The sequence below is a fragment of the Poecile atricapillus genome, chromosome 25, assembly GCF_030490865.1.
Source record: "Poecile atricapillus isolate bPoeAtr1 chromosome 25, bPoeAtr1.hap1, whole genome shotgun sequence".
Taxonomy (NCBI): domain Eukaryota; kingdom Metazoa; phylum Chordata; class Aves; order Passeriformes; family Paridae; genus Poecile; species Poecile atricapillus.
In genome coordinates this window covers 2,288,630-2,305,408 of record NC_081273.1, presented here as the reverse complement: position 1 = coordinate 2,305,408, position 16,779 = coordinate 2,288,630, and the positions used below count along the sequence as shown (strand labels likewise).

At 40.5% G+C, this 16,779-nt stretch overlaps 1 protein-coding gene across 7 annotated transcripts in view; it reads left to right on the top strand.

Annotated features, from left to right (window-relative positions):
- ZBTB44 (zinc finger and BTB domain containing 44) overlaps positions 1 to 16,531 on the top strand; it is a 45,759-nt gene extending 29,228 nt beyond the window's left edge. For 2 of the 7 annotated variants that reach the window (XM_058856877.1, XM_058856878.1), the window contains exons 3-6: positions 1,776 to 1,860; positions 6,575 to 6,738; positions 8,957 to 9,257; positions 11,304 to 16,531. In XM_058856877.1, the coding sequence (XP_058712860.1) occupies positions 1,776 to 1,860; positions 6,575 to 6,738; positions 8,957 to 9,257; positions 11,304 to 11,586 (833 nt within the window). In that variant the 3' untranslated portion in view covers positions 11,587 to 16,531. Of the gene's footprint in view, positions 1 to 1,775; positions 1,861 to 4,882; positions 5,780 to 6,574; positions 6,739 to 8,956; positions 9,258 to 11,303 lie in introns of those variants that run through there. The other 5 variants (XR_009279538.1, XM_058856880.1, XM_058856879.1 and 2 more) reach the window with 5 other exon arrangements.
- Positions 16,532 to 16,779: the final 248 nt, after the last annotated feature.

The following is a 16,779-nucleotide window of genomic DNA, read 5'->3' as shown; positions in this document are numbered from 1 at the left end:
AAATGGTGTTCTTGCTTTTTAGCACAGTTATGATACAGCACACTTTGTAGCTAGAAAGCACTTTTTACCTCCCAAAAATGCATTACTTTATGCAGTAATGGGAGAATAGTAAATGGAGGCAGCAAGATATGTTAAAGTACAGCTTTTTCTTCCCTGAACATATTTTCCTCATATAATTACATATATTTATCTTAGTGTTTTATAGTGCATTTACAAAAGCATTCTTGCCTCTCTCTCTGATATTGCAAAAAGCTCTTATTCACTCTTTGGAAAATTTAAGAATTGTTCATTTGCAATTTATTGGAATATTTGGAAGCAGTTTATAATATGGAAGGAGACATGGAGCAGGGACTTGATAAATAAGTCATTATGGTTACAAAACAGCTGTGTCTGAGAAGATACTCTCATAACTCATTAGCACTTTTGGCATTTGAGAGGTGAAGGCATGAAATTAAACCTAAGAGCAGTTGGGCTTATTTTTCAGTAGACTGTCATGTAAGTGTTTCATGAGAAAGAAGGATAAATCAAAATGGGATTAAATTTTGTGACTTTTATTTATTATATTTATTTTTATTTTTATTTTATTTATTGTGACTTTTTTTTTTAATAGATTGCTTAGTTGGTGTATTCCCCAAGCACAGTTTGTCACCTTTTAACAAAATTTAAAATTTTGATTTTACTAAATGTGAAACTGCCAGAGATGCAATTTTCCTCTTGTCACTGGCCCCATAACATGGCATCACACTCACTTCAGGAAAGATCTCTCATTCTTTCTGACAGAATTTGCACATTTTCTGCTTCACCTTTCACGTCCCTGTTCCTTCTCTTTGGTTTTCCATTTCCTCTGACACTTTTCAGTGTGCACCTAATTCTACTTGATTTTCCTGGTGAGCTTTAGGGTCCCCAAATTCAGATTGCTCATGTACCCCTCTCTTAGAAAGCAGAATTATTTTCCCCCAGCAGCAAGAGCAGCTCGTAGCACTGTCCTGCACTTTGCCTGTCCTCGAGGTGGAGGGAGAGAAATCTCCTTCCCCATCTGTCCTCCCATGGATTCAGTGGAGATCCAGAGGCTGCTTGTCCAAACACCCAGCAGTGATGGGCAACAGCCCCACCAGTGAATGGAGGTGTGGGTTTATTATTTTAGTGTTGAATTTCCATTGGATTCTGTTCCCCAAGGCCCTGGAACTACATTTACTCCAATGCTGGTGAACTGAGCAGAGCCCTGGAGTGGTTTTGTTTATACATTTCTCTTACAAACAAGTGTTTGGTCTCTTTTGTGTTGCATTTCTGATTTCCTAGAGGACTCTGCCTCTCTCAGCTGCTTATCAATAAATGAAGACATTATCAATTAATATATTTATGGAAGATTTAGAACACAAAAGCCGTTTAGTGTAGCAGGTTTGAACTCCTTATTGCTCAGGAAGTCTTGAAAAATTGACAAAATAATCCCTTTGGGTGAACGTAACATTTCTGCTTTACAGGGCTAGTACTGGATGTATTTTGAAAACTGGCTGTATTTAACATTTCCATTTCCTAGGTGCACCAAATATGTGTCCTTTATTGAGCTGTCAATTTACTGGGTAATCTGTGCTGATTCTGAACAAGTTGCTTCTGGGTGTTCTAAATTACTTTCCCAAGGCACTTTTATTATCTTATCACCCAGGAAGCAGCGTCTATCAGAGATTTGGGAAAGCAAGCTTGATATGTATTTACCTGCCACCCAACCCTTTTTGAACAGTTATTTCCATTAAATTGCCCTTTTTTTCTTTGCCTAGGCTCAATAGATGAGGGGGTTACAGAGGGATTGCCCACACTCCAAAGCACCTCTGGCACTAACGCTCATGCAGACGATGATGATCGGTATGTACCAACCCGGTGTGCAAAGTGCTCTGCACCAAGTGCTGTGCTGTAATTAACCTCCCCAGCCTTAATCCCACAATGTTTAGTTGTTTCTACATCAAGTTCTCCGTGTTGATCAAAGTACAATCAGTGCCTGGAGGAGCAGATGCTTTAGAAGAATGTAGGTGATGAAAGTCAGAATCTGCTTACTCGTTGCTTTTTGTTTCCTATCTATTTCCAGGCAGCACTGGTGAAGAAAGATAGTGCTGTTCCTGCTGTTTCTTCATCATTGCTCTTTATTAATAAATTTTAATTAAACCTCCATATGAAACATGCATGCTAAAGCAACAAAAACAAGGACCTAGCCCTGACTTCACCAGGCCTCGCTGCTGCAAGCCACAGGAGAGGTGGAGCAGCCTTAAATCTCTTCTCTCAAACTTTCTGCCTGTTGCTTCTTACCAAGATGCTGTGTGGCACTTACTGTAAATATTTAGCAGGCTTTTGCTGTGCTGAGCTGAGTGATTTATTAAAGGAATCCTTTATAAGGGAAAGCTGGCAGAGAAAACCAAACTAAACCAGGTCTGTTTGGTCAAAGAGACATCGGAGTTCTGTTAGTGAGGTACCCACACATGGCACACAGGGCTGCTCTCAGCTGCTCTGACTTCCAGTTCTTAGCTAGTCCCTCTCTAAAGCACATTTTTCCAAACTGGTGTTTGCAGGGGTTTATAAGACAAATGGGTCTGAGGAAGAAGTGTGAACCTTTGGAAGTTGTTCCAGAAACTCTGTCAAGAGAAGCTTCCTATAGAGATAATAACCAAGAGTTGCATTTTCATAGCTCATGAAATCTTTCCTGTCATTTCCATCTAAAATGTGTCCCACCTCCCTTTAAAAGGGAAAATAACTGCTTAGATAAGACTTTTTGGATGACATGGAAGATTTTATCTATCTGCTAACAAACCTGAGTATAAAAATAACACCCAGCACTTGAGGGTTGAATTAATAGTAGGAGCACATGTTGCACTTGAACTAATCCAGGCTTTTAAACCTGTAATTCTAAAGTCAAGTGGCACACGTATTTTCAGCAGTGGATTTTTTCAGAAGTTTCCTATAAAACTGCAGAGCTTCAGCACAAACTGCATAGAAAATTTAGAAGATAAAAAAGTCTTTAAACACGCTGAAAATTCCCACTAAAAGATCTCTTCCGTGCAGAGAAGGAAAGAGTATTTACCTTAGTTTATGCACCAGTTTGAAAATAATTAGTCTGAGTGACAGAAATATCAGCAAAATTAACTACAATTTGCACCTTTTTTCAATAGCTACAAGTGAACTACTGGGGGTTTTAGGCTCCAGAACTAAAGCTTTCTACCAGGTGACTTATTTTATAAATACAAATGAAAGTGTCAAGAATGTTCTTATTCCAAGAACCAGTTAAATGTGTAAAATGGTGCTTCCAAGACCTAAGCAGTTTCCTTTCAGGGGTGTATGTGTGTTTGTCTTGTCAGTGCATTCAAGTACACTGGGACAGCCCTTCAAGACTGACTTAAATTCCCATTTCAAGCATGGGATGGGCACAGCATAAATAACATAAATATGGCCTGTCATTCACTGAGCAGCAGTTTGGGCACACAGTTTTGGGGGCATAAGAATTCTGAATGAAATGAAACATGTTTCTCTAGCTGGATCAAGAAAAAACAATCAATGCATTGTACAGATGGAGAAAATTTCCCTCCCAAACTTTTTGAGTGTTTCATGCACCTTTAAGTCCATGTTGTATATTACATTTCTATTTCTAAAACAAAGGAAAAGACTAGTCCTTCTAAAGGTCTCTCAGTATTACATCTGTGTCACTGCAGAAAGAATGATAAAAATTTCAAAAACTAAGATGTCTTATCTCTTGAGTTTCTGTATTAAATAATTAACATCATTAATTTGGCCTCCTGCATAATCAGTGTTTCATAAACACTACGTCACATGTAATTGTTGTCAGCTTAATAGGCACACAGGAATCTTTAAGTATTAAAATTACTGCTCCACAGTGAAGTCTCTATTCTTCCTTTGATATTTCACATTTGGATTGTTATACACTTTTCTAATCTTGCCTGCTTTAACAGTTGGTGTGTATCTGTTTGTGGCTGCACTTAAAAAGGAGTTGCTCAGTTATAAAAGTTATAAAAGGTCTCTCTGAACCAACAGAATGAGAACCTCCACTTCTCTAAAATAATTGTTATTTGCAAAAAATGAAGATTTCTAGGTTCACTGGCATTTTGGCATTCATGTTTGTCAGAGTTTAGTTCTACATAGTTAAATATGTAAATAATCTCAGGGTGAAAAGAAGAAAAAGTGCAAGTAGGATATTTCAGTGCAAACATTTGAAACCTCTCTATGTGGCTGGTACCAGACAGACAAATCTCAACTGTTAAATGCCACCTTGACCACAAATTGAAGGCCATGAAAAATTAAGTAAATGTGGGGAAAAAGAAGCAGGGGAGAGACAATCTAATAGTGTTTCAAATATAATCTCTTCATGGTGCTAAGTTATGTCACCAAATAGGTATTTCACCCTGCTGGCAGTGTGAGCATGGGAAAAGACAAGCCAGGCACTGATAGCTGGAGAGCCTCATGATTCCCATTAGATGTGCTTTAATCAGCCCTCCTCATCATGAAAGATGTATAAATTAAAAAACCAAACGTTATTTTCAATTTCTTCTGTGGAATTGTACCCATAGCACTTCTCCTCCAGGGGCAGAGAAGGTGGCACAGGCGTGGAGGGTGAGCGAGCCTGAGAAAGCTGGAAACAAAAGGAGAGCTCTGGCTCCTGATTCCTGCCCTACTTTGAGAGAAAGCTCCTGAGAAAGCTCCAGGAGCACAATGAGCCTGTGCCTCCTCACAGTCCCCTAACACAGGAGTGAGGGAGGCAGGACCTAAGGAACACGTCAGTAGAAGATGAAATTCTTTGTTGTCACAAAACCCAAATGTTATTCTTATTTGAGTACACTCTGTGTATAAAAAAGGAAGTGGAGTGCCAGAGTTGGTAAGGAATTTGGTTAGAATATCAGAACCTATGTTTAAAATACTTTCACTTATTTCAAAAAGCCTCAGTTGCTTTTTTTTAGACCCCAAAATGGCAAAGAGCTCCATTCTGCCCAGGACAGGAGCTACTGACTGTGCTCTTGCAAATATTCCCTTTATCACAGATCAACAAGTCTGTCAGAATCTCTGTTTTCCACAGTCCTGGGACCCTACTGTGTATAAAAACTCAAGGACAATAAAATTTCTTCTTTGGTGCAGTTCTTCCTCCAGTGTCATGTGAGATCAGAAATCCTGATGGGTTTTACAGACTGACTGATACTAAACTCCTACAGGAAACTCTTTAATCTTGGGTGTATCAAGAGATACCTGGTGCTCTCTCTCCAGATAAATTTTACAACTGTAACTTCTGCTGCTGAGAATTCTGCACTCAGCATTCAGATACCCTCTGTCCTTTTCCAGAGTAAAGACAGATTAAATGTTGATTTTAAAGAGATGATCCTAGTTCTTGCCCTCCTGTGCTGAACTGCTCTGTGGATTTTTTTTATAATATCAAGGAAACTGTATTTGTGCAAAGTGCATGTTTCATTTGTGTGAGTGCTAGAAATCCCCAAATCCAGCATAACCCTGAAGCCAGCCCTCTGGGATTGAGGGGGAAACAGAGCAGCAGAAGGATTTCCTCAGTTAGGAAAACTTTCTGACTGTGAGGAGACCTCATTGCATCTTTTCTCAGGCCATTTCAGACCTTACAGCTGAATAAAGCTAAAGTTGCAATGTGCTGGCCATGGAATGAGCAGTCAGGGTCAGAGCAGTTCCCTGCTGCCAGTGATGGCTGATCTTTCAGCAGGCTGGGAGCAGCTGAAGTGGCTGTTTCACCAAAAATCCACATCTCCTCAGGGAGGGGAAACCCTAGGTAAGTACAAACCCTGTTGTTCCCATGTTTGTACCAGCAGATTTGTTCCTATTTCACTGTGCCCTTTAGCAAGTTCCTTGCCAGAGGACTTGGATTAGAGCACTACAGTTCCCTTAAACAGTCTGCAGCTGGAGGCTATGGAGGAGCAATTAGTCAGTTTTAAATAAATTACTTTGAAAGTTAAATTGTTCCTTGTTGCAGTCCGTGTGCTGTTTTTTAAACACAGCACTGGAGCTCTGCTCATGGAGCTCTTTGAGTCAGACAAGGAGCAAGTATTGCTTCATTAGATTAATATTTTAAACTTAGAAATATTCAACTGTAGATACTATTTGTTGATGAAACTTGGATTGAGATGAAAAATTAATTTGCTGTAATTTCATTTGCAAATATCACTGAAGCTGCAAAATACTCCTTTGCTTTTCATTTGCTCAGCTCTATAAACTCTTCCTCAGGGACTGTTTAGTGATTGCAAGTCATCAATGTGCTGGAGAAAATGCCCACGCCTGGAAAATAATGTTCAGTTTGCAGTTGTGCTCAGGTCTGTTGCCCAAAGAAACAGAATTCTGAGCTTATTCCCTGGCTGTGTTCAGATGTGCAGAGTCAGTGACTGTAAGACTTCAGGTGCAGATCAGACACATTGTTATGGACCCAGAGATTTCCAGAATAAATGGGGATTTCAGCAGAAAACTCTCTTCCTTCTCACATAAAAATGCTCAAGGTTCAAATTTTCACAGACAAGGCTTCATGGGTCATTTCTCTGGCTTGTTTGTAAATCAGTGCCTTTTTATTTTGTAGTCTGGAGAACGTTCAGTATCCCTACCAACTCTACATTGCTCCTTCCACCAGCAGCACAGAGAGGCCCAGCCCAAACGGTCCCGACAGACCCTTTCAGTGTCCCACGTGCGGGGTGCGCTTCACTCGCATTCAGAACCTAAAACAACACATGCTTATCCACTCAGGTAAGAAACACCCCTGTTCCCCACAATTCCTGACTCTCAGCCTCGCTCTGCAGCAATTGTAATAATGCAGCTCTTTCACTTCACTTGCCAAGTGCTTGAGAGTTGATTTCAGAAAGGCTGGGTAGAGGTTTGTCTCTCTTGTTTTGATCCCTGGAGTCTGACTGATAGTTGTGCTCATGGATGATTAGCATTTGTGTGGACTGAAAAAAAACCTGATTGCCTGGAACTCATCAGGATAAGTAATTTCCATGAAAAATATCTGAGATGAAATAAAGTATACTTGGCCCTTTTATTGCCCTAAAGAAGTAGATTGAAATTCTTCCTCTGCCATGTTGTAATTCTCTGCTGTGTTTCAGAGGAATCTTGAGGCCATAATCAAGTATCTATGTCCTTGCATTGAGGAAGGTTGTGTGCCTTGGGATTTCAGACTTTTTGGAGGGGTTGCAGGACAACTGAATTGTTTTGATAATCAATTTAGCTCCTGCAGGTAGCAGAGGCAACCAAAGGTTTATGTGAATTCTTCCTCTGGGCCTTGGTCCCCAAATACATTTTGATTTCTAACCAAGCATGAACTCCCCAATGTATTTGCTGTTGGTGTTTTCAAGACCTGTCAGCATTACGTGGCAATAACATTGACATTTGAGGGAATAAAGGGAATATTGAAGGGTTGTTGCACTTGGGCACAAAGCCTCATGGTTTAGCATCTCCTGGTTTGAGTCTGACTTATCTGCACACAGAGGCTGAACCATTCTGGGACAGAGCAGCCACAACTGACAAGGTCCAATTTTTTTCCCCATCAACAATTATTTGTTGAATCCTTTCAAGCAAAATAACCAGATATGTGTTTAATACTTGAAAAAGCGGATTCTGTGGGCATATCAGGTGCAAAATGATCCCAAGCCTGTTGTTAAAATCTGACAGCAAAGCATCTCTGGCCAACCTGTCAACTGACAACCCCTGGGTAAAGTTGAGAGAGATTTGAATAGCTGGTTTAGAATAATTGACATGCAAAAGAACTCTCAAAGCTTGTAAATGTTGAAAGTGTTTTCACATGAGCAAAATGGCTAAAGAGATTTCCCTTAAACTACCAGAGGAAATAGGTGTCCTTGCACAGTAGGAAAGCATGAAAAGTTTGAGCTCCACCAGACCATATTCCAGTTTATTAACTTGTTTTCACATGCTTAACAGGGCGTTTCAGTGTAACCTTAACTACAGCTTTCTCTGTCTAAAAACCCTCAATTAAAAGTTCACCTCCTGCTTTGAAAGTAAGGAAAGTAGAGTGAAAGACTGGGGGAATTAACAGCCAGGCCTGATGCACATTCAGCCTTCTGAAAAAATCTTTTCTATTCCTTGACAGCCCTATTATGAATAGAGCTCCATGTTCCAGATTCTTAGCCTCATGTTTGGATTTTCCCACTTTCTGGAGTTCAGACTTCTTATTAAATCTGAAGGTTTTGGTGACTCAGACTTCTACATTGTAGTAGTTCTGTTTGTGTGACTACACACTCAGCCACTGCAACATGTTGCAGAGCTCACATGTTTTAGGGAAAAGAAATCAAAAATTAGCTAGGAACTGAATTTCTAAATTAATACAAGAAAAGAAAATGAGAGGCATGAAGCTCAGCTGTCTTAGAGAGCTGTCTGTTATGCAAAGTTGCCGAAAAGTCTTGTACAACAAGGTTCCCACACAATATAAAGGCTCCTAGTGCCCCTTTTATCACCATTCCTGCTGCCTTACAGGGGTGTCCGTGTGCACACAGTCCCCTTGCCAGATCACTTCTCCGAGGCCAAAGGCAGCCAGAAAAAAACACGGCAATTAAGGGTAGGCTGATAATTGCATTGTTGGGAACCAGTCTGGCACAAGAATCTGCCGAGATCAAAGGAGTTCAAAGGCACTGGAGACAACTGCAGCATCAGGTCCTTGTTGGCTGTGCCTGGGGATCTTTAATCCACGGGGGCTTGTGTTCCATTTAAAGCGTGGGGAAGGAGCCTCGGGACAGGTCACAGCGATGAGATTTCTCCGAGGTTGTTACTGAGGGAGCGCAGCTCTGCTCTAATTGTTTCTGCCTTTTTAAAGTTAACAGAGAATCTCTTCCTCAAACAGGGCTTTGCTGTGAGCACCTACAGCTGCTGTCCCTGTGCTGTAGCACTCTGGGAGGATTTTGCCCCTGAGCTGTGGCTGCACAAGGTGAACGTGTTTGCGCTCTCTCTTCCACAGGCATTAAACCCTTTCAGTGTGACCGCTGTGGGAAAAAGTTCACCCGAGCTTACTCGCTCAAGATGCATCGCCTGAAGCACGAAGGTAAACGCTGTTTCCGGTGCCAGATATGTAGTGCCACTTTCACTTCCTTCGGGGAATATAAACACCACATGCGGGTTTCCCGGCACATTATCCGCAAGCCTCGGATTTACGAGTGCAAAACATGCGGCGCCATGTTCACCAACTCTGGAAATTTAATCGTTCACCTGAGGAGCTTGAACCATGAAGCATCAGAGCTAGCAAACTACTTCCAGAGCAGGTGAGGTGCACAGCAAAAACCTAACAGGGAAACTTGCTTTTTTCTTTTTTTTGCTTTTTTTTTTTCCTTTTTTTCTGCTTTTTTTTTTCTTCCTTAGATGATCATTTCCTGCTTTCAGGGCAGCCTGCTGTGCCTCTCATCAGGTTGCCAGCTAATTCCAGTCAGATTGATTCCTGCTCCACTCTCTGTTGTATCTGATCTGTCTTACAGCATGGGAGCTATATAGGAGGCTACTGAAGAATCCAGTGATATGCAGATGCTGGTTCTGGGTTATTTAATTTCTCTTTTCAGTAGTATCTGTGGCCAGGCCAATGGGGTGAAGCCATAGTGTTCTGTCCTGCAGGATCTGTGATTTGATATTGATTTGCTTTTCAAAATCTTGTACGTAGCCTGTTCACTTTTATAGGGCACAGACTTCCTACTTCGTTTTAAGTGCTTGCTTAACACTGTGGAAAGTTTGCATTACTCCAGACCTTCTCCCTTCTCATTTCACAGATAACATTACTAAATGATTAGGATAATAGGTTTGGAAATAGTAGGGGCCACTTGGACATTTTTTATCAGGGCACAAAAGACTTGGCATATCTCACAAATGCACTGCTAAAGACTATTAAAAGAGTTCTGAGGTATCAGACAAGCGCTGTATTCTCTCATTGATACAAATGTAATGTTGGAATTTGAGATAGAAAATACAAAAGTTGGATGAGAGAAACTGAAGACAGGAAGGTCTTCCAGCTCTTAAATCTATAGAGAGAGTGCAGCTTGGTGTGTGTAAGTCATCTGCCCTCAGCAATGCAAAAGAGGTGTGTTCTGAATGTTACAGCATCCCAATCCCACCTCTCCTGATTTCCAGACATTATTCTTTTTCCCACAATAAACATTTGAATATTTTGTTCTGTCTGATTAACTCAGAAGTGATGTAGGACAAAAAAATTGAAAAACAAAGCAGGAAAGACTGTTGCTGTTCTTTCAGCAGAATATTGTTTAAAAGTACAAGTGTTTCATATCTGTGGGCTTATGCTGTTCTTGTTCTTGGCTCTTGTGCCAAAACTGGAGCATAAACCCTGCAGGGTGGTGCCCTGGTTGTGGTAAGCACTGCATTGTTGTCAGCAAATTCAAGTCATGTTCAAGAGTGTGATTTTAGTTGCTTATAGCCCTTCCTTCAGTCTGATTTGACAAACACAAGGTTTAGCAGAGCTTGCTGTGAGTTTGGGTTGGAGCAGTGAATGCTGCTGTCATTTAAGGATTTCTTTGAACTGAGGCATTGCCAGGTGAACCAAGGCATACAAACGTGCTGATATGTGATATATGTATATACTTGTCTCAACTACAAACTTCATGTCTGGTGCTGAAAACTTGCAAAGAGATTTATTTTTGTTACGTCCTCATGCTCTGAAAATACAACTGGAGCGTTTGATAGGTTTTCTTTGGATCCACTCAGCCCTCAGCTGTTAAGAGTGCATAGTTGTCCAGAAAGGATTAAAAGGGGAAGGAAGTGCAATTCCATTCTTTTCTCAGGAGTGTGATACGTGTAAGGATCACAGCCCCCACTGCAGCTGGCAGCTTCCTCTGCCTTCAGCTGCCTCACCTTGTGCCTCTGGTTCCAGCCTGCCCACTTGGAGGGCAGTCCTGCTGCTGCTCTGGGGGATGTTGTAGCTCAGACATGGAAAAGGCCACGTTTTGCCAGTGCTGAACTCATTTTTGTTTCTATTTTTAAAGCCTGAGTGCTCCCTTTTCTTCAATGAGGTTTTCAGTGCCAAATGTGTTCCAGACATTAACTTGCATTCTCATCAAGGTGATACAATCTAATAAAAAAAAGTTGCTGTGTAGGAAATACAGATGCGAAATAGATGCCATTGAATAAATTCTGTGTGTGGGAATGAGAACCAGGTTATGGTGCTTAGTGGAGTATGTCAGTGCCATGATCTTGGCCAATGTGAAATGAGTACCTTTGTTCTCTGTCAATGCAGTGTGTAGCTTGTGTGATGGAGCTGATTCCATGGGGTGAGAAATGACATTTCTCTTCTGTCCTTTACCCTCTTCCAGTGACTTCCTAGTACCGGACTACTTAAACCAGGAACAAGAGGAGACCCTCGGGCAGTATGAGCTAGGGGAGCATGGCTTTGAAAGCAACTCTTCTGTCCAAATGCCTGTCATTTCACAGGTGTCGTCAACTCAGAATTGTGAAAGCACTTTCCCCTTGGGGTCTCTGGGTGGGTTGGCAGAGAAGGAAGAAGATGTGCCAGAGCAGCCAAAGACTAACGCCACTGCTGAGGCAGCCGCGGGTGACCCTCCAAAACCGGAGCTGTCATCTATTACTATCGAATAATTCATGGTTTGGTTTCATTTTTGTTCTTTGGAAAGTGCCTGTGTTTGGTCCTGTACATTTTAATTTAATTTTTTTAAACGAAAAGTGGGGAGATTTTCCCCTTTTTACTTTGTAAGCTACGCTTTAAACTGAGAACTGCGACAGATGTTACATTATTTTTCATGACTGAATGATCACTTCTGTGAAAATATTTAAGACTGATTGCACAAAAAAAGATCTTGTCAGAACATCATGGAAGCTGTGATATACTTCTAAAGAAGAACAACTGATTCAGATCACTTTAACTATTCCTTCTTCCACAGTTAGAACAGCTCATTAAGTTTCTCTTGCTTCTGCAGGCCCTCTGGTTAAGGGAAAGAAATCAGAGGGAACCTTTTTTAAATGATAAACAAAGGGATGCATTGGAAACCATGATTGAACAGTTTTGACTAGTTTTGAGTGGATGCTTTAATCTTCTGCATAAAGAAGTGACACTTCCTATATGTGCCTGCTGTTTTTCAAAGCCCTTACTGTGCCCTGTGCTTGGAAATGGTGAGCGGTTTTGAAAGGAACAGTCACACACTTCTTCAAAACACACGATCCCTGTCCAGCCCAGATGAATGCCAGGTATTCCTACTTCTTCTATTCCAGTCCTTTTAGAAACTGCTTGATCAAATAGCCTAAACAGATCTGCCCAGCTGAGGTTAGGCCTGGAAAGTCTAAAGGTGCACCAGGAATTGGGAACAGTGGAAAAGTGTTTGGCCATGCAAGCCTGACAAATATCTCCTGACTCTTATCTGTCTGTAGATGGGGAACCACAAAGGAAAATGAAGATTTTCCCAAACTGAAATTCTTAAACCACAGCCAGATTATTTGCAGTTCTGATCATTGCCCCCTCACGTACACACTGTATTTTTACTAATCTGAGAGCTAGCTAGAGGGAGTTTACAGACTGGAAAAAATAAGCTCTTTTGTGCATTATTGCACATTTTTTTTGTTTATACATATGTATGTATAGTTTCAGAGATTTTTATTAGCCTGTTTTGGACAAAACAAGCAATTTATTCTCTCTAAGGACAACTTTCTAACCAACAGGGGGGTTGTTTACAAAAAGCCTATAGAGCAATGATGAATTGTTCCTGTTTCAAAACACTTTAAATCCTTGCCAGCTCGGTTTATTAAAGGCCATTACTCCAGCTACACACACAGCTCAAGCAAGCAATAAACTGAAAATATTTGCAGTTTTGTTTTTCCATATTTAGAAAAAGCTACAAATGGAGAGTGTGGGATTTTCAGAGCAGTGAGTCTTGTTTGGTCGGGGCTGTTTGGGCTCAAGTACTGCTTTGAAACCTAAATTAGGAAGTACATTAGGAGATTTGTGATTTTTCTTACAGCTTCTGAAGTTAACTCAGTGTTTGATGCCAAATACCCACGGCCTACAGATGATGTGCTGAGTGAGTAGGTATTGCTTGATCTCAGTATTCCAAAGGCATGATATGCTCCCTTACTTTTGGGTCTTGTTTTTTGTAAATTGTTGTTTTCTGGCCGGATTTGTTTTATGCAAACATGAGGAGGAAATGGAACCAATAGAGAAAGTTGCTCCTGAAGAAACAGAAGACACAAAAGTCGTATTATATTGCACATCAATTTGTATTCAGTCAGCCTAGGCAGCTCTAATACTCTCTGGGTCTGAGTTCTTTCTATTAATAGCCACCTTTTGTAAGGAAAAAAGTTTCTTGACCTTTGGAGAGAGTTTAAAGGGTTTCAGTGACTTAAGCAATTTTTCTCCTTTTAGGTAAAACCCACATATTTTAGTTAAATAGAGGGAAAACAGTTGGGATTTAAGGACTTTCCAAGTTGCTGGAATGAAGTTTCTCCACCAGATCCAAAGGGTATTTTAGAAACCTGCTGCAAAGAAGTTCTGTGCTGCAATTCAGTCTTGATTATATCTACCTTTGTGAGGCTTCTTAAAAGGGCTTGAAGGAGAAATGCTTTTTCTGGGCTGCTGTACTGTGAAATAGCCCAGTGCCTGTAGATGAGCTGAATTTAGAGACCATTTCTCTTCCACTTCTGATTTCTCTGAGAAGCCAGTGAGACAAGACAATGTCTTTTGCTGAGCTTTATTCCGAACTAGAGGGCTACGACACTGAACTCAAACACAGCATTTTCTCTTTTTCCTGATGTCTTATGCAGGTAAATGAGAGTCCTTTGTGATTCATGTTCTGAAAAGTGCTTCACCCTAAGCACATTTCCTGGCTGCAGAGATGTAATAATCAAAGGTGGTCAGGTATGAGGTGGAGGACATAATCTGATCATTAGAATCTGATCATTTTCATCCCTGAAGTATTTTGCTAAAGAGTTCATTGGTGAGAAGGTACAAATACACCATAGACATATCTGGATATTGGATTTTTAAGACTTAAAACTTTGAGTCAGAAGGCAAATTGCTTTCAGAATACCAAAGAGAAGGGGGAAAGTTACAAAGCCTTTATAACTCTGATCTGTTCTTCCTTGAAAAGAAATAAGGAACATTAACACTGAGGTACAAGGCAAGGCCTGGGGTTCATTATTCATTGCATTGTATGTTACACATTATCTTTTCAACCTCCTTATCTCTGGGTAACATCGTAATTTAGCTCTCACTTTCCAATCTGGTTCAACTGGAGGAACAATAGAGTTCTTGGAGGATTTTGTTTGGTTGGTTTAGGGTTGGGTTTACTTGTTAATTTTCCTGTCTGTAATTGTTTCTTGTTAATATCTCTTTTCTCCATAGAAATGAATACAGTTTAAATGCAAACACTGTTTTATTTCTCCTCTCTAACTTGTTGGAAGTGTTCAGTTCTTTGAAATGCTGGTGTTCTTCACGAGAGAGATGTAAAAACACAGGACATCTTAAAACAATTTATGTTGCTAATGTGCTTGGATTCCAAACAGAGCAAGAGAGAAAACAGAAAAAAACTTGCCTTAAACTACACTTGGGATTAAACCTAAAACATAAATTTCCTTCAGTACATTATCAGAGCATTTTGAATTCTAGGATGCATTTTCTTATTTCTTCTTTGTTTTTTTTTCTCCTCCCCAAAAAATCCATTATTTAGTATGCATTTCTGTGTCTGCTTTGGCAAGGGTCAGGGTTGATGTGGTTCAGCCCTCGTGCTCCAAGCAGAGTCAGCCACGAGTGGTGTTTCCCACAGCTGGAGTTCAGTTGTCAGGCTCGCAGAGACCACGGTCAAGTCTCTCATACTGAGAGATCAGTAGACTCGGTTACTGAAAATGGTTCTGGGTTCACATGGATTCTGAGTCTAAAAGGTGTGAATTTAAACTTTTTTAAAAAGTAATAGCTGCCAATGCAGTCAAATATATTTTATAAGACTATGATCCCTATATGTCCCCTGCGGGATGAAATTTTATTGTTTTTAAGCTATGGTTTAAGGTTTTTATATGAGGGCTTCAGGCGCTTCTTGGTCGCTGGTTCCACCCTGCAGCCCAGGGTGTGGGAGCGCTGAGATGAGTGCTGGTCTCTCCCAGAGACAAACCAGGAAGCATTTTATATGCAAATCCAGCAGGAGCTTTGTGCACCCTGCAGGGATGAGAGAATTCAGATGGAGGAGCACCTGCTGCTCCTACATCCATTGCAACTTCCACACCATCAGAATATGGAAAATAGCTGATTTTCATTCAGGCCGGTTATGTTCGAGTTTTGCTCACAAGGTGAAATCCTGTTTTGGAGGGTTCTCATCTCCAACTCTAGACATAATAAATCCCATAGCATCGTGATGGCAGGTAAGAGGGTTCAAGGCCAGACAGTGCCTCAGCCACATCAGAGGTACCTGGTAAATAGAGTGGGTTCCAAGTATTTGAGGAAATGTACCATAAAAGGAACAAATGTGAATTTTTTTAGTGCAACAGTACTTTCTGCTCTGGGTTTTCGTTCACTCTGTGTGTGCTAGCGCAGTAACTCCGTGTCCCACAGGTCTCACCTACAAATCTGGTTGCACTAAAAAAACAAAGTGGAATCTGGTGCTGCCAGCCTGTGGCAACTGTACCTACAGTCTTCCTGAGGGTTGCTGAAGTCCCCAGAAGAGTGATTTTGTTTCACCATTCATTTAGCTGATGCATGCTTTTGATATTCTGACCTGTAACCCTGGCTACACCAAGTCCTTGGACAGCTTCCTTGCTCTGTTCCTGCAGTGCCTTCACTCAAGGTGCTGCCCCATGGTGAAACCCCAAAGAGGGAAAAGCGGAAGCTGGAGGGAAAAAAAAAATGTGAATTAAATTATTGTTGGGCTTCTTTGTGCATTTTAGTACCAGTGAAACCCCCTTAACTGTGCCAGTCTCCAGTCACCAGCCGTATATCCAGTCATCATCTCATCCACAGTACAGCTTCTCTTGTTGATGCTGGCCACAGCTAGATTACTTGGCATGTTTATTGACCTAACAGAATTGGTTTTGGGTTTTGGTTTTGTTTTTTAATGTATACGATGTTTAAATACACTTCACATTTTATATAATACTATCTGGCTATTAGTATTTTTCAGGAACCATAGTTCTTGGTGGCTATATATATTTTTGTGACTTTTTTTGTAAACTAAGTGCCGTTTCAACGTTACAATCATTTTTAGAGTTATTGTAATCAATGTGAATATCATGTTTTTTCAAATCTGTTCTGAGCCTGTAGTGTTTGCTTTGTGATCATATGTGTAATGTATATATTCTGTATAGTTACATTGTATTGAAATACTAGCTTGTTTGATATAAGAAAAGTATGTATTGGGTAACTTTTTGCTAGCCTGGTTGTTTAATCTTTAAAAAAAAAGTTCCAAAATACAAAAAAAAAAAAAAAATCTCCGAACTGGTCCCATTATAGGTCAAAATTAAGGGGGGAGAAAAACTAGTTTTGAGTGTCTTTGGATAGAAACATGAAGCTAAGATTTTTCATTAAAATATTAATGTTTTATGGAGTATATCTTTGCTTTGTGTCGTTATTTAACTCTGCCAGAGTTTGCCTTGCAGTACAACAGAGTAACTTGGACCTTGAGTGAGAAGGTGCAGCTCTGTCCCTTGAGCTGCATTCTCTTACAGCTTTGCTTATAACAAGTGCCAAAATAGCTGATATGAGGAGAACTCGCTGGTGCTGAAGCTGCCACTGGGAGAAAGGTAGTTTAAAACAAAATTAACATTAATAAGTGGTTGGAGAAGTTACATGAGTAAAGA